At 41.6% G+C, this 21,091-nt stretch overlaps 1 protein-coding gene across 1 annotated transcript in view; it reads right to left on the reverse strand.

Moving 5' to 3' along the window:
• Positions 1-4,204: 4,204 nt before the first annotated feature.
• vasna (vasorin a) overlaps positions 4,205-21,091 on the reverse strand; it is a 30,285-nt gene continuing 13,398 nt past the window's right edge. Inside the window, exon 2 of the mRNA XM_051694769.1 lies at positions 4,205-9,007. Within this exon, the coding sequence (XP_051550729.1) occupies positions 6,939-8,966 (2,028 nt within the window). The 5' untranslated portion in view covers positions 8,967-9,007 and the 3' untranslated portion in view covers positions 4,205-6,938. The remainder of the gene's footprint in view (positions 9,008-21,091) is intronic.

Genomic DNA, 21,091 nt, shown 5'->3' on the forward strand with positions numbered 1-21,091 from the left:
ATGTTAACTTGTAACACCTAAAACATCTCAGGTTACATTTTTCAGTTCACAGACATACTGTACCTTGAGGAAACCTATATGAGCTAAAGGATCCAGAACCTTAATCATATGCTCTCAACTCAATATTTACTTAAATTCAAGTTATCAATCTGAATGACTAAAATCAACCACTGCTGCCCTTTTCACAATCATCACCTCTCCAACAGAACTACTTTACCAACCTGTGAGCCCACTTCTGTTCACTGAACATCTGTTTTAGAGTCAGTGGATGATTATCATCTCTCTCTTTTGGGTGGATGTTGTAACAAAGGGTAAGAGAAGGATGTGCAGCACTGCTTTCATCTGGAGTTGGAGTTTACAGTGTAGAAACTCAATGAACTGTAAGAGAGCTTTTGTTGTAAACCATTTTAGTCTTCTGGTTCTGTAGAGGCTGCAAAAGTTGTAAGGATGGTTTTCATTACAATCTGTGTAGTGTGTAGGCACTCGTGAAGAGTTTGCAGATTTGGCAACTTCCTTCTCATGTACTTGAGCTTTTTTCCTAGAGAGAAAAATAAATTGTAAGAAAGGCTTGAGTATTGTGCCAAACATCCTTCTCCATCCTTCTTTCTCCCAGAGATCTGCTTCTCCCAGAGATCTGATTTCCAGGCTTTTGTTCCACAAGGAGTGTGCTCCATACGTTTATAGTCTGCTATTTAATCCATAAGGGGTGTTATTCCAACATGATCACACAGAAAGTTGGCATGTTGTTTCCGAGAGTTCCAGTACCCTTGGATTGGCCACATTAGGCCGACTCACCGACAAGCGGCATCTCCCATCAGATATTTTTGCATTGGCTCCAGCGTGTTTACCTTCCCTGTGGCGCAAACCAGAAGAACGTTGCATCAGAGTTCAGATTCCACACTGAAACCAGGAAGTAACCATATTTACATAATCAGTGACGAGCGCGATTCGCACACATGATTCGGAAAATTTAAAAGCTGAAATCAAAGCTTAAAGATGGACCCTTTCTATGCTAGGAAGCTTTGGTTGTAATTTGCAAACTTTGGCAAAAATAGCATATCATCCAGGCATCATAAGAGTATAGAAAATTAGCTAACTATGCTCAGCATTGTTACTAAACCTAGTGAGCTGCCTAACTGTTTAATGTCTACTAAGTTGATTCCAGTAGAGTCTGATGATAGCATTTTGCTAAGCTAATGACACAATACTCTAACAAGCACAAAAACTTCAAAACATACATACACATTTTGGGTAAAATGGTGCATTTTGAAATAGATGGAACTATTTTGTATCAAACAAATGTTCTATCAAAGAAAGTGTATCAAAATGTTGCAGTATGTACTTAAATACTAAATACAATAATCAACATTTCCCCTGTGGCTTCAACAGACTGTGTAAAATCCATTCAAAATTGAGTTTGTCCTGATTTAGCATTAGATTTACACTTACTCTCACCCTGATTTCTCTCCCTGTGTTTTGCAGCGGTTTGTGAAGAAGTGGTTTTGGACCTCACACATTAAGTTTTGTTTTTCCATGTCCTGTTCCAACAATGCAAACATTTCCTCAGTGCATATTCAACCTAGTGAAGTACTAGCCCAAACACAAGAATTGCTAACACACACAATTATGCACACACAACCTCTGCCTCTCTCAGTGAGTCTCAGAAGGAAAGGGGTCTTTGTGTTCTTTTTGGGAGCAAAGATATCTGTAGACAGATGGGTAATTGTAGGATATTTGGCCCCTCAGGCGATATAAAGATATTAGCTCTTTCAAGGCCAGGGCAAGTGTTTGTATTGTGTTTTTATTTGTATTATGCGACTTAAAGTTGGCATTTCAACCACCTGCAATGGGGAGGACAGGTCATGTATAAGATTGACTGACCTTGTGAACTTCCAGTAGAAGTAAAATGCATTCATCTTTCTGTATCGCACAAATTTCCTACAATAGGTGCCATTGTAACAGTAAAATATCAGGGAAGTGAAAATCCCAGAGGTGGGAGATATGAAAAAATATCAATTCTATGAGTAAAACTTTTGCAAAATCCTGTATCGGTTAGAACCATGGCTTAGCAGTGTACATTCATGGTCTGACACTGAGCCATGCTGCTCATATGAGTGATACAAGTTAGAATCCACCTGTTAACATTTACCAAACCTGACAACTGGCAAAAAGGTACAAAAGAAAATTTACAAAAGAAAACCCCTTTGAGAATGAGAAGTTGGTGTCTCTGGAAGCCAAAATTTGCCCTGATACATGGATTCACTCAAATAACAAAAGTTATCTCTCTCAGTCAGCTTTGCATTTAGTAGCTGTTTACATCATGAGGACGCATTTGCTCATCAGGGAATGTTTGTCATTGGCATACCACCACAATAACGATGCTCCACGCCCTCCCCTCGCACATGGCACCTGGTATGTCTCAACCTTCTCTATATTACCCATGACTAGCACCCACAAAAAAGGGGTTTATTTTGCATGTGACCATTTTTTAGTTAAATTGGACCCCATGAACAGCAGCCCAGAGGACAGGAGGAGCTGCGGATGGTGTAAAAAAGTAAGAAAAAAGTCTTGCGCACCTGCTGCAGACTTACGGTTGCAGAAAGAAAGACTTTGCTTCCTAAAATGGCCACATTCACATGCAAACATTCCCCTATATGTATGCACACTTGCATGAGAATGCCTGTGACATGCATCAATAGTGTACCTTATTCCAGAAGGTTGAAGGTCAGACTTGAGGTGCCAGGGTTAGGGGAAGGAGCCCTGGGGCTAGGTAGGTTAGAAAGGCTTTGTCTATCCAGATCAGGAAGAAATGAAGTAGTGGGTAGATGGGGTGGGTTAAAGAGTGAGGCTTCTTATCTACTGTAGGTCTGATTACCATTAAGTACCCTCTTATAAACCACATGGATGAATTGGACTTTTAATTAGACCCAAGACCAATGCACAGACTGATTGTTTGTCCTGTGTGTTGTAAATCTGGTTTGTTCAGAGCTGTCATCTCTAATAAGAATGCTTCTGGATTTAGGTCTCTTAGCCTTTGTTATCTTAATCCATAACCATAACAGCTGCATGCATGCAGTCTGGCTTTTTAAATCAGCTATTGTCTAGTATATTATATTAATTTGATCTGGGGGCAGGTTTGGCAAATAATCATGTGTGCGATTAATTGAGATTAATACAATTAATTAATCGGCAAATTGTATAATTAATTTGATTAAAAAAATGTATCAATTGACAGCCCTACAATTTATACTTATTTTAGATATCTCCCTTTTAATGTGGGTGGTCTATATGAACTCAGACTCTTGGGAGATGAATACGGTTCACTTTAAGTCTACAGTGCAGTTATATTCAAATTTGAAATGTTTAGGCTTTCCTAAAGAATGATACACTTTCTGTTCTTTCTATAGCCTTCTGCTACTTTTGTGACTTTAATAGTCACCAACCATTAAGCATTTAAGTCCACTTTATCTTATCTGCCTTTACAGTTAATGGACCACATAAAATGATTTATTCTTTTTTATTTGCTGTTTTTTGTCTTTCTCTTCTTCGCTTCCAAACCAAAATTTGTTCTGAGAAGTGGTTTGTTTGATGCTTTGCTGTACAGTATATCTGCCAGCACTGACCTGTGTATGAGAACATGAGGGGGCCGATGATGAGGGGCGCATTTGAGTTTGAGTCATTATCAGGCCCAACCATCAGTCTCAACTCAAATTTCAACCTTCCCTCCATCCCCCAACAACTACTTCCTTACACTCTGTACACCTCTCTCCTCCTCTCTCTCTCTCCTCTACCTTCCTCCACTCTCTGACTCTTTTTCAAATAAATAAAATTCCTCTATCTTTTTCCCGCTTTTCCCACTGAGCACTTAATGGGAACCACATTACTGTAGAGGCTCTGCTGAATTTAGTGATTTAGGGCTCATGTTGAATAGTGTCCATTGGTGCAATTTCACAGTTTGCAATGACTCGCACATACATCCGCACCACACAAATGTTCCACAAAAACAGCACATCCTGCCCAAGAAACAGAACAGTTTTGCCTTAATTTTGCATTCAAATTCAAATTCTGATTTCTTTTCTACAGTAGTTAGAAAATGTAGCAGTAAGTGTCTTACTAAAATCCTATGTATGTATATATTTTAATGATTTCATCATACAGCCAAAAAAGGCAAAATCAGAGACCAATCAGAGGAAGGGCATGGGATTAAAAATGGGAGGAAAAACAGCTTAAATGAGAGCCCTTAATTAGAGATTAAGGTTGGGCAATTTGGGTTTGGTTGGGTAATTTGATCTGACCAGCCCTTTCTATTGTTGGAATGTATGTGCTTAATTTTACTCATAGAGCTTGATTGCTCTTTTTGCATGAAAATAATTCCTGAAAACTTCTGCAAATTAGTTTGTATTGATCTCGGCTGAAGCCATGGAAGGAAACTTCCAATTTCAGAACACTTAGGAAAGGTTCCAAAAAGTCCCATTAATGCTTTGTGGTCATGCTCTTTGAGTCAGCCCTTGTTACACAACACAAGCAAAATATTTCAGCAGGGAACAGTTAAAGAATTGTGGTTTTTCCATTTGCTTTTCTTAACAGACGTCACATTTTTATTCCAAAGAGTACACATTTTTACATTAAAAAAAGAAGACTTGGCTTTGTGCACAACAAAAGGAACAAATTAACAAGCATCCCAAAGTAAGCATGGGACTTGAAAGCAGTTTGAAAATGTTTCAAATATTTGAAACCCCTCATGCTGTGTAAAGCTGTTCCTCTTTCCAGTTCAAATGTTTGGATGTGCTGGCATGTTCAACACACACTGCATACTGTCATAAATACTGTATGTGAGCACAGATCTAAAAAAGTGAGTGCTGACATTGGGAAGAATTTGGCAATTGACCTTTTCTCACTTTGGGTTGGAGTACTGGCGCCATTCCTCTTAACAAAACGGCACTATACTGATAATGCGCATAAACATACAATTCCACAATGACACTTTTGGCTTGGACACATTCTAGCTTTTACAAGGCAAAATGATCAATCAATCACTTTTTACATTAAAAAGGCCTTACATGGTCTTATTATATTACTTTTTCCTATTAAAAGTAAGGTTTCATGTTCATGTCAAAGTTTGGTGTTTAATTTTGAATTTAAACAGATCAAACTGAACATATTTCAGGAGGCATGAAATAGTTGCAGTTATGAGCTTCAGATAGGACATGCCAACAAAATAGTACCAAGGCATTACCATGTTTTTTGGATGCGGTACACTGTAAAAAGAAAAGTTTGTCAGGTAACCTAAAATGTGCTTCATGTGGTGACATCTAAATTAACTTGTTAATAATTATTTAACATGACTAAATTAACCTGAATACATTAGATTACACCAACAAAAGTAATTTTAAGGGTTAGATCGAGTTGAAATAGATTTTTAAGATAACAGTTTCACATTACCACTTTTTACAGTGTACCATGCATGGCAATTCCATGTTTTTTTTTTATTTTTTACATTTAGTGTTTTTTAAGTTTACATGGGTTACCATGTAAATACCATGGTATATGAATATGAATATAGTAATCATTCAGTACCATTGTATATATGCAAAAGTACCACGTTATTACCATCTGATACAATAATTTACTGACAAGGTACTTTATGTTTTCATAGTGTGGTTGCAACAAGTGAGCAAGCTGTCTGGCCCAGTTTGCTCTGTTGTAGGGCTGAAACTGCCATCAGCTTGGCAGCATGTACAAAAAACCTCAGGCTTTGTTTGAATTATGGCTACAGAACATTTTTAGACCATTGGCACTTCAAAAAACAGCTTTGTAAAAAGCATTAGTTATCCATCTCCTTATATAGTACTGGTCTGTTTGTTAATGTGTGGAATTTGTTTGAGGTCAAAAATGGATGTGGGTGTTTATAGTCTCACAAAGTGTTTCTTTGCCAGATGTGCACTGGACATATATTATCAGTTTGTTTTCATTCAGGATAAGTCAAAGCATTTGAACTTGTTTCACTCAAGTTAGAGGAGAAAAATGTTTGCTTCTACAGTCTAGGTTTACAAATCACAACTAAACATAAAAATAGACACAGAAATGGCACTTAAAAATACAAAAACAGAGAACACAACAATATAAACAACACAAAGTGAGAAAATTGTCACTTCATTATGTTTTTTTCACAGCAAATAATCTCCTGTACAGGATGGATAGAGAAAGGCAGGAAAGAGGGATGCTGTGATGCTGCGTGAAACCTGTTTGAAGCATCTATTAAGAGGCTGATCATGTTTAGCTTCTTTAGGCACCTCTTAGGCACAGTCCCAGTGTCTCTGATCAGTGCAATTTTTTTCTGGACCGGGAAGTCGGGGGCAAGAAGTCCAGGCAAGAAATATTGACTCCTGTCTACCACTTCCAGAGCCAGCTACATTAATGAGCTACCTCTAAAGCAATCTGTTTTTCAGCCCAGCTAACACCCTGCTGGAATGAACAGCACTGCTGGTCACCAGCTTAAGTTGAGTTTTGGATGCTGGTTTGCTGGTGTTCCCAACAAGCTTCTTAACAAGGTTAACTAACAAGACTTCCTTGGTCAACCTGTATCACCAGAAAGAAAATGCTGGTTGGTCAGGTTCTGGACCAGCAACAGACCAACATTAACTAGCATAAATCAGGTTGGGTCAGCATGGAAATTCATGTTGGTCTAAGATGGTCTTGGCAGCAGGGCTGTCACTGAAGCCAGATATTTATGGTTATAAAAGGCACTTTCAATATATTTTATCTGTAAAAAACATTGTTGGCAAATGCACCTTATTTAAATGCTGAAAGTCACTTTAAACTTGCGTTTGGCTGGGATGCATTCAAATGTACACCAACCAATATGCATCGCACCCATCTGCAGGAATCATGGAGTGCATCACCCTCTGAGGGCTGAAGGTATGAGTACATACAGGCTTTTACATATATGAGGATTTGTTTGCCAAACTGTTGTTGGCAGGACACTGTCCTTGTATTAATGGTGCCTCATATTCCAAACTGCTTTGAGTTAAAGATGGACATGGGGCAGGTTGTATTGAATGTGTCGTCCCATTCTCTGGCCTGTTTTTCATGCCCTCTAACTCCAGAGGGGATGTCTCAGGAACCTTGGATCTCCTTCTGCAGTGGATGACCACAACAGTGGCTACAATAGCTGCAACCATCACCACTGTCACCACTACCACGATGGGTATGAGGGAGGAGGAAGGTTTGGTTTTGTCAACGCTGGGCTCGTGGGAGGAATGTGGGATTTCCGCCGTGCGAGCCTCCATGCAGGCAACTGACACATGGACGGGCTCTCCCAGTGGGCTAGCACATACAGAATAGGTGCTATTAGGCAGCAGTCCTCTAAGCGTGTACTCAGGATAAGATGCAGGCAAATTCAGCTGCAGTGGCCTCCGGTCGGGGCCGGACAAATTCCGATAAGTCAGCCGGATTCCACTGATGTGCGGTCGTGTCTCAATGTAACGGTGAAGGTCTAATGAAATGGAAGTGCTGGTTACGTGATGGGAGCTGATTGTGTTGGGTAGGACCGTGGCAATAGTCTCGATGGAAACTCTCGGGGAAGGTGGGGGAGGCCTAGCCTCATTTTGAATCTCACAGTAGAGTCCTGATGTGGAACGTGGACACAAGCAACTAACCTGCCCATATGGGTCAAACCTGCATGTACCCCCATTTAGACAAATGTTGGAAGGGCACATAAGCTCTTCTTCAGGCTCTTCTAGGATGCTGCTAGGAGAGGCACTGGTATGAAAAGGAAGGAAGCTTTCTGTGTCTGCTGAGGGCACCTCACTTGGAGGCGGAGGTGGGATGGCGTGTGTTGTGCCTGATGGTGTGGTGGGGTCTGTCGGCTTAATGGTGGTACTTCTGGTCGCTGCACTTGTTAATTCAATTGTCGTAGTGGGGCAGCCAAAATCTTTATGCTCCAACTTTGCAAAAACCTTTCCTGAGTTTACTGGAGGAAAGTGACAACGAGTATCCTCCATCCTTAACAATTCAACTCGCGCATCCTTTAGCCAAGTCGGGAACCAGGCAAGTGGGCAAAGGCAGTTGAAGGGGTTTCCAGCAGCGGTGAGCTTCTCAAGTTTGGGGAAATGATTGAAGAAGCCTTCAGGGAAGCCCTGCAAATTCAAGTTGCTCAAGTCAAGTTCTAGCATGTTATTTAGATTTTGGAAGTCTTCTCGCTTTAGGGAACCCAAAGGGTTTCCGGATAGATTGAGGTTTCGTAGGCCCGCCATTTCCTTCAGTTCAGTTTGTATCGCCACAAGCTGGTTCTGAGAAACATCCAAAACATGTAGATTCACTAGGCTTCTTAGTAGCCCCTCATTCACACTGCTTTGACCCAATCCAGCAATTTTAAGAGACTCAAGTTGTGGTGTCTGTAAATGTTCTGGTCCCGGTGGTGGGATACTGTTATAACTAAGGTCCAAATGTAGCAATCTGGGCAGTTGGAGAGCTGGTAACACACTGATCTGATTCCCCTGAAGCTTCAGCTCCAGTAGGGTCTCCAGTCCCTCAAATGCAGCTGGGTGAATGCTCTGGATGTGGTTGTTGTAGAGATACAGCCTTTCCAGGTTGACCAGCCCAGTGAAACTGTCTTTGGAGATATGAGTGATGCGGTTTGAGGAGAGGTCAAGGTTGTGTAGGGTGGAGAGTGGGCTGAACACCTGATCAGGAATTTCACTGAGGGCATTCTGACTCAGGTCCAGCATTCCAAGCTCCCCAAGCTCTACAAAGTCCTCCTGTTGCAAGGTGTTGATGTTATTCTGAAAGACATATAGGTTCTTTGTGGAGGAGGGGAAACCACGAGGCATGTTCACCAATTTAAGCTGGACGCAGAAGATGTAGTTTTTGGGGAGGCACGAGCAATCCTTAGGACATCTGCTGCACAGAGATCCACAAAGTAACTGAAACAAAATGAGATAAGACAGGGAAGATAATGGCTGCATTGTTGATCTTGATCTGCGTCTGGCTTTGTTGTGATTGAAACCTACAATACAAAAAACAGAAATCCAATGTCATAATCACATAGACAATATCATTATATACACCAATTAGTAGGTTTACAATTGTCTTTATAAAAAGGATAGTTCTGATTGGATGAGCCATATTCAAAGCCATTGTAAAATGACTATAAATACACACCTATGACCACTTATGTATTCTAGATTGATACGACATGATGTTATGATGCTAATAGTTTAATTTAAGTCTTTAATGAACTTTGATTTTTTTTTAATCATAATGCTATTGCTGCTGTTTTATAAAAGCAATGAGACACTTAAGTCCATGCATTACAGTGATTTTACACAGGGTAAGGGGTGTTCTTAGACACACGAAGCCTCTTCAATATATTTTATATTACTTATTCACGTGACCAGAAATAGTTCCTTTTTGTTATCCACTAAAGCCTTTGTCAAGTCTTGAAAACTCTATCCTTATCTAAAAACAGAAAACACTTAAAAAAAAAGTCCTTCAGGGCACAGTAATGTTGACTGAACATTGTAATGACATCTGTGTGCTTTAACTGAGATTGGTTTTGTGGTGTGAATGAAGAACTCATTTCTTCTATCATAATTTTCCTTCACCATCTAAGATCATCCAACACTGGCAGTGGTAACTAGGCTGGTTGAGTGAACGTCTGTTGACCTGCCTTGCACTCATTCTCACTCTTTCCACTGTTTGCTTAATGAGTTCATCTCAGAGGGTTTAGACCTCAGACCAGAATGTGTGCTTAGGGCAGCCCACCCAGCATTTCGGCACTTTCGGCGCCCAGCTCACACGCAAATGCACAACCCTACCTTTCTAATGTTTACAACAGTGAAACCCTGCCTTGCTTCGTTAGCCTGCCTCATACATACTACATACAAAACACATTGTCATACACACATAAGCCAGTAGATGGAGGGTATTCTTGTTTGAGTTAGGTATCAGGGGCCTGTTGAATCTTTATTGACACAACTAAGCTTTCTGAACCCAAGTAGTTATTTAAAAGAGAAACAATAAATCATTACTTGCCTAAGTGGCACACGCTAAAGGTCTCTTTGTGAGTTTAAACCTCTTAATGTTCAGTTAAAGTCCCTGGACTGAGTGGTTTGTGTGTTGTTTTGTGTGTGTCATTGTTTGCTAATTGTTCAATAATCTCTCAGATCCCTTTGATTTTCTTGTGAACAAATGACAAGGCCAAGCCTCTGCCATCTTCTCCAGTACTAATGTAACAATGCATGTGTTCGTGTGTACAAGGAACAGTTTATTGTTCCGACAAGAGGCCTGGCTGCGAAAGGCCCAGACTATTGAGGGAGATGAACAGCCATTCGTTCGGCAGGTACACTCACTCTATTCACCTTTCTCTCTGTCTGAGTTTCCTTTGTGAGTCCCTTTTTCTCATATCAACCATTAATCTTTTACTCTGCCCTTTCTTTCCCTCCTCCCCTTGAAGAGCAATGGCTTGGCTGCTGGGAAAGTTGCTAATAGTCTTGTAATTATATGTGCTCACTCTGTTTGGTTTTAATTAGTATCTGATAATGTTTTCATAGAAATGGCCTTGGATTCAGAAGGTGTCTGTTTTGTTGTCAAGTAAATTAATGTAAAAAAATCAGACATGGGTAAGGTAAATATCGTTACTTAGCTAAACTCTGGGGACAAATCTGTTTCCCAAAAGTAAGTTAAATCTGACTGTTAGTTAACGTTTGTTTGGGTATGTTTGTTTGAGTTACTCATGATGAATGAGTTAAGCTAATGCGAGATTCAATGTGGTTCAGTTAGTCAAATCACAATTATTAGACAGTTTTATCTTAGTCAAATGATCTATTATCTTTCGATTTCTCTTTATCCATCTTTTGTGTTCCTCAGCTAAGTGCATTCACATCTAAACTTTTGTGCCTTCGTTTTTTTTTTCATTCACCTTCCTATCTTTCCTCTGTCTTTTGCTATACATCCTGTTTGGACTCTCTGTAGGTCGCTTGACTTTTGAACAGAAACTAAAGCTATTTCATTAAAGTGGGGGTGCTACCCTCCCTTCTTCTTTTCTCTCCTGTCTTCTCTTGCCCTCCTTCCACTCACCGGTTTTTCTCCCAGATACGAATGATCCCACCGGCACGGCAGGTATTCTGCAATAACCCCAAAAATCCATTTTCATCAAAGGAAGGGATGGCGCATCTGAAGGGACTCCAGAGGAGATCTTTGACAGTTCTCTCACATGCTCTCTCTTTATTTGTCTTCCTAGTTTCAGGGTTAATGCACTTGTTTGCCAGGCCTCTGTCACAACTGATTGCATGAAAACAGGTTTGACAAGGATGGCATTACCAGCAGAAGGAGGTTAAAGGTGAAGCAGAACTTAACTTCCTCCAAGACAACTTACTATGAGAGTTCAATCATCATAGCGATTCTTCTTCCCAATCCTCCCATCTTCCCAATCTATGCTTATCATAATTAAAGTCGCTCTCTCTTACGATACATTTTCTGACCTCTCTCTGTCACACATACTCTCAAACAAACACAAGAACACTGGCATGCTTACACACACACACACACACACCCAAAAATCAACACACAGGTATCTCTCCAACACACACACACACACTCTACGTGCTGCCTAAGGGTTTGGCTCAGCCACATTTTATTTATAAGCTAGGAATCAATGCCCAGTCGAATGAGAAATCCAAATAACATCCATTTGCGTATTTATTACACTTTTCATTACTTCTGAAAAGTGTGTTTTCGGAATATTACTCAGTGATGAGAGAGAGGACTTGGAGGGAGGGATAAAGCAAAAGTTATCACTGAGAGACACAATGTAAGATAGCTCAAAAAACCCTATTCAGAAACAATTTCCTATTTGTCTAGCTTTCGTTTTTTCACTACTACCTTTTCAGCCCTCTAATTCTTCCCTTAAATAACCTTGGAATGGAAAAGTTCTAAATACAGGCATTACCGAAAAGCTTAGACTAAATCCTGCACAGAAGCTAAAGAGATGTGTGTATGTGTTTTTTGTGTATGTTGTGAATGTGTATGTGGTTGTTTTTACACAGATAAGGTTAGAAATAAGGCTGTGTTGATGCAATCAAACTTCGATACATTGCAATACTTTTTCACACAATATTGTATCGATACTTTAGATTCATGTATGAATATTTATATTACTATATTCATGTTTATGGTTATTTATATTACTATAAAATTTATATTATATTTATATTCAACTATTTGTGCATTCACATCATAAGCACAAACTCAGACAGGTGTTCCTCAGTGCAGTCAGAGATGCTTCTATGAGGTGTGAGAGAGACTGAACTGGGCCCTTTTCTCTCGTGGACAGGTTGGGCTTCTCTCATACATTTGGCACTGGGGCCAGGCAAATACTGATTTTCAACTTGATCACGATCTTCATTTGAATGGTCCCAGTATCGATTCTTATAATCCCATGATCGCACAACCCTCAACAATGCACATAAATCACTCGCAAATGTGACAGATGTGTGTTTTATTAGCCACTGGCTGGTCATTCTTCAGATTTCACTCACCAGTGTAGGGTAGTGTGGTGGCGAAGTTTAGCACCGAGATCTTTTCACTGCATGTAAAAAGTAAAAATTTGGTTTGACTCTTTCTGTGTAATGATCCTTTCTGTTCTTTACAGTCAGTTGTTGATCAAAAACAACAAATCTACATATATACACTGTATATATGTATAGTTAAAAGCTAAAATGTGACAAAAAAAATTAAATAATTTTTGTCAAATTCATATTTCTGTAATTTACCAAGTTAGAAGGTCCTCTGTATAATTAATAACAGCATTGGCTCATACTGTATGTGAGCAAAATGGACATTTTAACTAAAATATACCCACTGAATTGTAATTTAAACTTTTAAATCGGAATTGAATCATACTATTGTGATATATTGAACTTTGATATATGTATAATTTCATATCGCTATATATCGAATCGTGACATATCGCAATACGTATCATATCATGAGGTGGCTGGCGATACCCAGTCCTAGTTAGTAAGTAAGGGATAATCCACAGCTAGGTGTGCATTAAACAATTTTAAATGCACAATGTGGAGGCGAAGAACCACCCGACACAAAATGGAGTGCATTTAAAATCGTTTAACGCACACCTAGCCATGGATTATCCCACATATACCATGGTCACTTGCCAGAATTGATTAGTTACAGCTGTAATATATCTTTTTTGCAGCGCAAATTTTGACTGGAAAAATAAAAAATAACGGTTAATTTTATCTAAGGGCTGTTAGATCTACAGCTTTGCCTATTCTAAATCAGATAGAGAGAAAAAGTAGTGCGACCACACACTTGGTCAAAACTGTGAATGTAAATGCACAATAAAATGTATTATTTAATTTTTATTCATTGTAATTTTCACATGAATGTGGAAAAAACAACGTTACAAATGTGGCAGTGACAGTAAAAGTAGTACTTACTGTATAAGGGGAAAACCATTCAAAGCACACTGGAACCTGCAGATTTTGACCTCTGAAACATCGGTATGGTATCCATCAAGGCTGCATGATTGACTGAATTAATGAAATCGCAATTTGTCCTTGCAAGGTAGTGCTTCACCGCAAAATGCTGCCTGTGTTTTGTAAACAAACACAGGGGTTTTACAGCCCCTATTTCATTGTACCGAAAGAAGGCGGTGGGTTGCGGCCAATCTTGGACCTGCGAGTACTGAACCGGGCTTTACACAGACCCGTTTACCCGTTCATGATGCTGACGCAAAAACGCATTCTAGCGAGCGTCCGGCATCAAGATTGGTTCGCGGAGGTAGACCTGAAGGACGCGTACTTCCACGTCTCGATTCTACCTCGACACAGACCCTTCCTGTGGTTTGCATTCGAGGGCCGGGCGTATCAGTACAAAGTCTTCCCTTTCGGCCTGTCCTTGTCCCCTCGCATCTTCACGAAGGTCACAGAGGCAGCCCTTGCCCCGCTAAGGGAAGTGGGCATTTGCATCCTCCACTATCTCGACGATTGGCTAATCCTAGCTCACTCTCGGGATGTGTTGTGCACACAAGGACCTGGTGCTCTCGCACCTCAGCCGACTAGGGCTTTGGGTCAACTGGGAAAAGAGCAAGCTCCTCCCGGTTCAGAGCTTCTCTTTTCTCGGCTTGGAGTTTGACTCAGTCACGCGTGCCTCATGAACGAGCGCGCACAGTCAGTGCTGACCTGTTTGAAGGCATTCAGACAGAAGACAGCGGTTCCACTGAAACTGTTTCAGAGGCTCCTGGGGCATATGACATCCTCAGCGGTGGCCGCTCTGCTCGGGTTGATGCATATGAGACCGCTTCAGCACTGGCTTCAGACTCGAGTCCCGAGATGGGCATGCGCCATGGGACACATCGCGTGGCCATCACGCCAATCTGTCACCACCTCTTCAGCCCTTGGACCGAACTCACGTTTCTACGGGCAGGCGTTGACGGGCCAAAACGGGCTGGGGCGCTGTATGCAGTGGGCACGCAGTCGCCGGCTCATGGACAGGCCCGCGGCTACGTTGGCACATCAACTGCCTCGAGTTGCTGGCAATTCTGCTCACCCTGCGGAGGTTTCTGCCGTTGATCCAGGGCAAGCATGTGTTAGTTCGGACAGACAACACGGCAACGGTAGCATATGTCATCCGTCAAGGCGGTCTGCGCTCCCGTTGTATGTCACAACTCTCCCGCCATCTCCTCCTCAAGTTGCTGTGAGCCACTCACATCCCGGGTGACCTCCGCTGTCACGGCAGGTTTCCCTCAGGGGAGAGTGGAGACTCCACCCTCAGGTGGTCCAGCTGATTTGGAGTCGATTCGGGCAGGGACAGGTAAACCTGTTCGCCTCCCAAGAATCCTCCCACTGCCCGCTCTGGTATGCCCTGACCGAGGCACCTCTCGGTATAGATGCGCTGGCACACAGCTGACCCCCTGGACTTCGCAAATATGCATTTCCCCCAGTGAGCCTACTTGCACAGACCCTGTGCAAGGTCAGGGAGGATGAGGAGAGGGTCGTAGCACCCTACTGGCCCGCCCAGACATGGTTCTCGGACCTCACGCTCCTCGCGACAGCCCCCCCCAAGCGAATTCCCCTGAGGAAGGACCTTCTTTCTCAGGGACGGGGCACCATCTGGCACCCACGACCAGACCTCTGGATTCTCCATGCTGGCCCCAGGATGGGACGTGGAAGACTTAAGCGGCCTACCGCCCACGGTGGTAGACACGATCACTCATTCTAGGGCCCCCTCTACGAGGCGCTTGTAAGCACTGCCCCAGGATGACGCAGACCCAGCCCTGACGTTGCTGTGTCCGGTGCATGCTTTACACATCTATTTGAATCGCACGCAGAGCTTTAGAGTCTCTGAGCAGCTCTTTGTCTGCTTTGGTGGACAGCGGAAAGGAAGCTCTGTCTCCAAGCAGAGGATCGCCCACTGGCTCATTGACACCATAACAATGGCATATCACGCCCAGGACGTGCCGCCCCCGGCAGGGCTACAAGCCCATTCTACCAAGGGTGTAGCAGCCTCCTGGGCCTTGACCAGTGGTGCCTCTCTAACAGACATTTGCAGAGCAGTGGGCTGGGCAACACCCAACACCTTTGCGAGGGTGGAACCAGTTTCGTCCCGTGTAGTGGCACGCACAAGCAGGTAAGTTTGGGCCAGACCTCCCCTGAGCTGAAGACATGCGCTGTTGACTCCCAGTAGTGTTCACAAACTGTGTTCCCTGGATGATTTCCTCCGAGCCCTGTGGCAGAAGAGTTTGCGGAGAAACTCGCTGCCGGCTCAGTACATGTGCTAACTAAGCCCTGTACTGGGGTAGGTGCTCCGCATGTGGCAGTTCCCCATAGGTAACCCCATGCGACGTATATCTTCCGCTAATTCGTTTCCCTGTTGGTAAACTGCATCTTCCTTGGGCAGAGGCCCCATTGCCCCATCACCATGTTTGTAGAAACTCCTCCCCCGTAGGGTAGGACCTACCATGGGACTTCTCCACATGGCATACTTCCGACAAAGTTCGGCAAGACCACATGACGTATTTCCACTCAAAATACCCCCCCCCTTCTGGGTGGGGTGTGGTCTCCGCGGTGTCTTCCCCTTGGGAGGGACATCCCCCCCGACGTAGACTTGGTGGCCCCAGTCGGTTAATTCCTTTTTTTTGAGGAGAGGAAAAAAAAAAGAGGATAAGAAGCCAAGACTGGGTTAGCCTGTCTCTATCTTTTGGGCAGTCGACTTGTCCCCAAAGGGCCGTTCGACATTCATAACAGTGTTGGGGGAGGTTACATGTCAGCCTGGTGCGCTGGCTTCGAGGCACACAGTGGTCTGCCCGTCACACACCGCTAGTTCACGTAACACAGTTCAGCCAGTTGCGGCGTTTCGTATTGGGACCCCTAGTGTCTACATCGACACAACATCGAGTGAGTGACAGATAGGAAACGTCCTGGTTACTTGAGTAACCTCCGTTCCCTGATGGAGGGAACGAGACGTTGTGTCCCTCCTGCCACAACGCTGAACTACCCGCTGAAATGGCCGGGACCTTGTCTCAGCTCCTCAGCACAAAACCTGAATGAGTGGTTGCATACCAGCTCCTTTTATACCTGTATGTCCGGGAGATTTTCATTGGCAAAGACCAGAGGTCTCTTCTTGTATCAGAGACCAGAGGTGTTTCGGGCTCCCAAGAGTGACCCCTAGTGTCACTACATCGACACAAAGTCTCGTTCCCTCCATCAGGGAATGGAGGTTACGCAAGTAACCAGGATGCTTGAACTGCATGCATTCCAGCCAATCAGACTCGAGTATTAGAACAGACCATGGTATAAGCGATTTTATCACACTAAAATTATGTTAACACATAATGTTAACATCTTTTGGCTATACTTTTAAAACAGTGTGTATTTTAATGTTTATGGACTGGTCCCATTCACTTCCATTGTAAGTGCCTGACTGAATCTGTTTTTTTTTTTTTTTTTTTTTTTTTAATATAGCCTACTGTATATATCAACATTATGCAAAAAAAATAAAAATAAAAAAATGCAGTTGATTGTGCTAAACCCAGAATATTCCATTAAATAGCTTAAATGTAGTTAGCTACATTTTGTAGCTTGTAGTAAAACTATGGACGATTTTGTCCCCATCACTTTACAAAATATTTTGCGACATTTAAGCTCATTCAAATATTTTAACATAACCTAATTAATATTAATGAGATAAGCTTATTTCAAAATGTCACAACCTGCACCCAGTACAACAGTTTCAAAGTATCTTCCTCAACATTGGTGGAACACACCCAAACACATAAAACTCACAAACAAAGACACAATCACACTCAAGCTATGTTTTACCATTTAACAGTGACAGATGGAGTTGTGTGTGATGTATTGTGTAAAGTTATTCAAAGTGTTTTGAATATGCGAGAGTTAGTTCTGCACACTGGTGTTCTTGTGAACAATCACCATTTAAAGGATAATGTACAGTACGTAGAATTTGTTTACAGACTTTTCTTAAAATAAAGTGTTGAACAGGAGGTTAGCTAAAATCTGTATCGCACAGATTTGAAATTCTGTTTGTAGATTGGTTGGTCTCTATGAGAATAAATGTTGTACATCTTCATGTATCTTACGATTTTGCCATCTTGTACGAATTATAACGAGTTGTCAAGAGGCTGTGTTGTGTTTTCCAATAATGACTGGCTGACTGTATATTATCTACTTAATTACACTCATACTTAAATAAATAAAGAAATGGACATCAAATATTAAGTGAAAATATGTGAAAAGAAAAAGGTCAAAGAGTGCTACAAGAAACATGTAATTAGCACAGCGTAGAACTGTGTAAAATTAAATACAGTTTAGTGGTCATTGTACAAAAATATCAAAGTGCAAAATGTCACGATAGACCAATCAGAATCAAGCATTCCAAAGAGCTGTGTAATATCTTTTTTTTTTTTTTTTCAATTTGGAATTCCCAAAGTCCTCGTGGTGGCGTAGTCACTCACCTCAATCTGGGTGGCAGAGGACGAATCTCAGTTGCCTCCGCGTCTGAGGCCGTCAATCCACGCATTTTATCACGTGGCTTGTTGAGCGCATTACTGCGGAGACATAGCGCGTGTGGAGGCTTCACGCTATTCTCTGTGGCATCCACACACAACTCACCACGCGCCCCACCGAGAGTGAGAACCACATTTTAGCAACCACGAGGAGGTTACCCCATGTATCTCTACACTCCCTAGCAACCGGGCCAATTTGGTTGCTTAGGAGACCTGGCTGGAGTCACTCAGCATGCCCTGGATTCGAACTTGCGACTCCAGGTGTGGTAGTCAGTGTCTTTACTCGCTGAGCTACCCAGGCCCCAGCTGTGTAATACCTTTAACATACTTGTAGTGCTACTGTTTAGAGAATATGCATGTCCACACACACATATTCACAAATACACATATTTCCTTCAGCAGCTCCTGAGCACAGCTGGATTGTGTTACCCAGAATACACTGGCGTGGTCTCTCCGGGTGACAGCACACTCTCATAAAGTAACTTTTTGACAATTAGAGTAGGGGGAGGATTTCAGGGAGGAAAACCAAAAGAGAACCAGACATGTGCAGTATTTAAATATGGATTGTGTGCATGCCTGTAAGCGACTGTTTGTGTTTACGCATGCTTGAATCAAACTCATGCGCATGTGGGTGATTTATAATACAAAACAGATTCTTCGGGACAACTATGAGTTCTTTATGCTTCAGTTCAACCACAACAGAAGCTTCTAATCCAGATCCAGAGCCAATCCTATCCTCTTCAATGTTGTCCTCCACTAGCTTTTATAGATGCTTTTATTGAAGTTAAAATGTGAATGTAGAGTGCATGCACAGCAAACCCATTAAAACTTTATTTCTAGTTTAAACAGAATTTGCACTTCAGACCTGTTCTGTTGGACAAGAAACTAGCTTCATACCATGCAGCCCATGTTTGGTTTTTGACCACTGAAAGTTTAGAATTGAACAATTTACGCATGAGCCACTCTGAAAGCCCCATTTCTCTGAACATGACGAAAAGGAAAGTTTGTTCTGAACCAAAATCTTCAAGGATATTAAGGATATATTTAATACTTCTGTAGTTATAGGAACTCCAAATTTGTAAAAACAACACAAAAAAGTGTTTCCAATGTTTGGACTCACAACATGCTTTAAAACCATTGGCGAAGATTTTAATTTTAGACCCCACTCTACAAAATATTGGATTACTCAGTAAATATTGATACATGGAATTTAATATTTTGGCTTTCATCATCATGTTGACAGAACCTAAAAATCGATACTCTGATCTGAAGAAATAACAATCTCCAAAGAACCAATTCAAGAACCCTATCCAGCAAAAATTATTCTTGGTAAGAAGAGGGTTCTTCGCTTAACCTAAAGGCCCCTGCATACTTCCTACGAAATCGAAGAATGAATGGGTGTGACATCATTTAGAACAAAATCTGCCCAAAAAGGTGTTTTGAGTTAGTTTCAGTGGTTCGTAACAGCTCGCCAGGGCGAACTTTTAGGAAAATGTCTTACCGGCTGCTAAACAACTTCTTACTGCCATTGGTCCATGTCATCTGAGGCTCCACCTACTTTGAGGCAGACAGCTAATTCCGGTTTTGTTGTTCAGTCAGTCAAGACCAGTCAACATAAACACACCAGCATGCAGTTATTAGCAAGCAGGTGAAAATTTACCTACAGTACATCTGTACAAGCATTCACGTAGAGACAATTTCCAGGAACATATCATGTGATTTTTTTGATTCATTAGTCTACAAAAGGAATCAAATCTACTCAGATACTCAGATAAGTGCCTGTTCACTCATGTGCTGTCTGCAGCGAAAGCCATTCACACATCAGCCCAAATTAAGATATGCCTCTCTTATCATCATTCTTTTGTCTGTATTCTATCCATTAACACTCTTTTATACACCTATCTTTGCAGTAGTATCAGTGTGTAATCAGTGCATATTATGGCCTGTAGTTCAAGTTTCAAGTTTTACTGGTCACATACATAACCATACACAGTACGACATGTAGTGAAATTCTTGGTACGACATTTCTCCCCACAGTTTACGATAAAAATAAGATAGATAGATAGATAGATAGATAAGGAGTAGAATTTGAGGTAAAAAAAAATAGCATGTTAGCTCATTAGCTCAATGAATTCAGATTGTAAACAAGACAATTTACACTATCTACTGCATAAATATTACTTTAAATCATTATCGAGTAGTTAAAACACTGATCTTGTGTGAATTATACTCATAGAATGAGGCATGAAGTCATTGATAACACATTTTAATGTCACATTAGTTGATGTTTTACATGTAGTCTTGAGTGTCCTCATATTTAAATGTTCCTCTAAATGCCTCCCACAGCAGCATGGCCAGTTTCTGAATGTTCGTAAACATAAAAGTCATTGCTCAGCTGTTTCAAACTTCTTTTTGGCTCTGAACAAAAAAAAAAAAGAAGACTTCTCCATAAGTGTGCTGGGGCTTTAAGGAACTCCAAAGAACCATTGAAAAAACTTTCAGAAGCATTTTCAAGCAAGGAACTTCTAAACTGGCCACTATGTAATTTATTAATGCTACAATGACAAGTATTCAATTTTAGGTTCAGATTTTAAGGGATATTATTAGTAGATAAACTTAATTAGGGCCCCATAACAAGTAATTTCAGGCATTGTGTTCAAACAAACACACACACTTTATGCCCTCCAGACAAAAACACTCTCAAACGCACACAAAAAGATACTAAAAAGGTGGAGAGGCTTAACCCAGACTAGGTACAATCTAGGTAGGACATCCTCCCCAGCATTGCCCAAGGGCTGCACGCAGTTCAAGTTACAATCCAAGTGGTGTGTGCGTCTGCATGTGCACACCTGGATCGGGTTCCTCCCAATCCTGCAGCCAGCAATGCATCAAGGGACACATCCATTTCTGTATGAAATGTGAGACACTTAACATGACAAGAGACCAAAGCAGAGCAACTTAGACATGCCACTGACACACGCCAGCCTGTCATACACTGTTACAAAACCATCACCGTACAACAAAAGAATGACTAATACTAATAGA

Source organism: Myxocyprinus asiaticus, chromosome 50 (genome assembly GCF_019703515.2).
Source record: "Myxocyprinus asiaticus isolate MX2 ecotype Aquarium Trade chromosome 50, UBuf_Myxa_2, whole genome shotgun sequence".
Lineage (NCBI taxonomy): Eukaryota > Metazoa > Chordata > Actinopteri > Cypriniformes > Catostomidae > Myxocyprinus > Myxocyprinus asiaticus.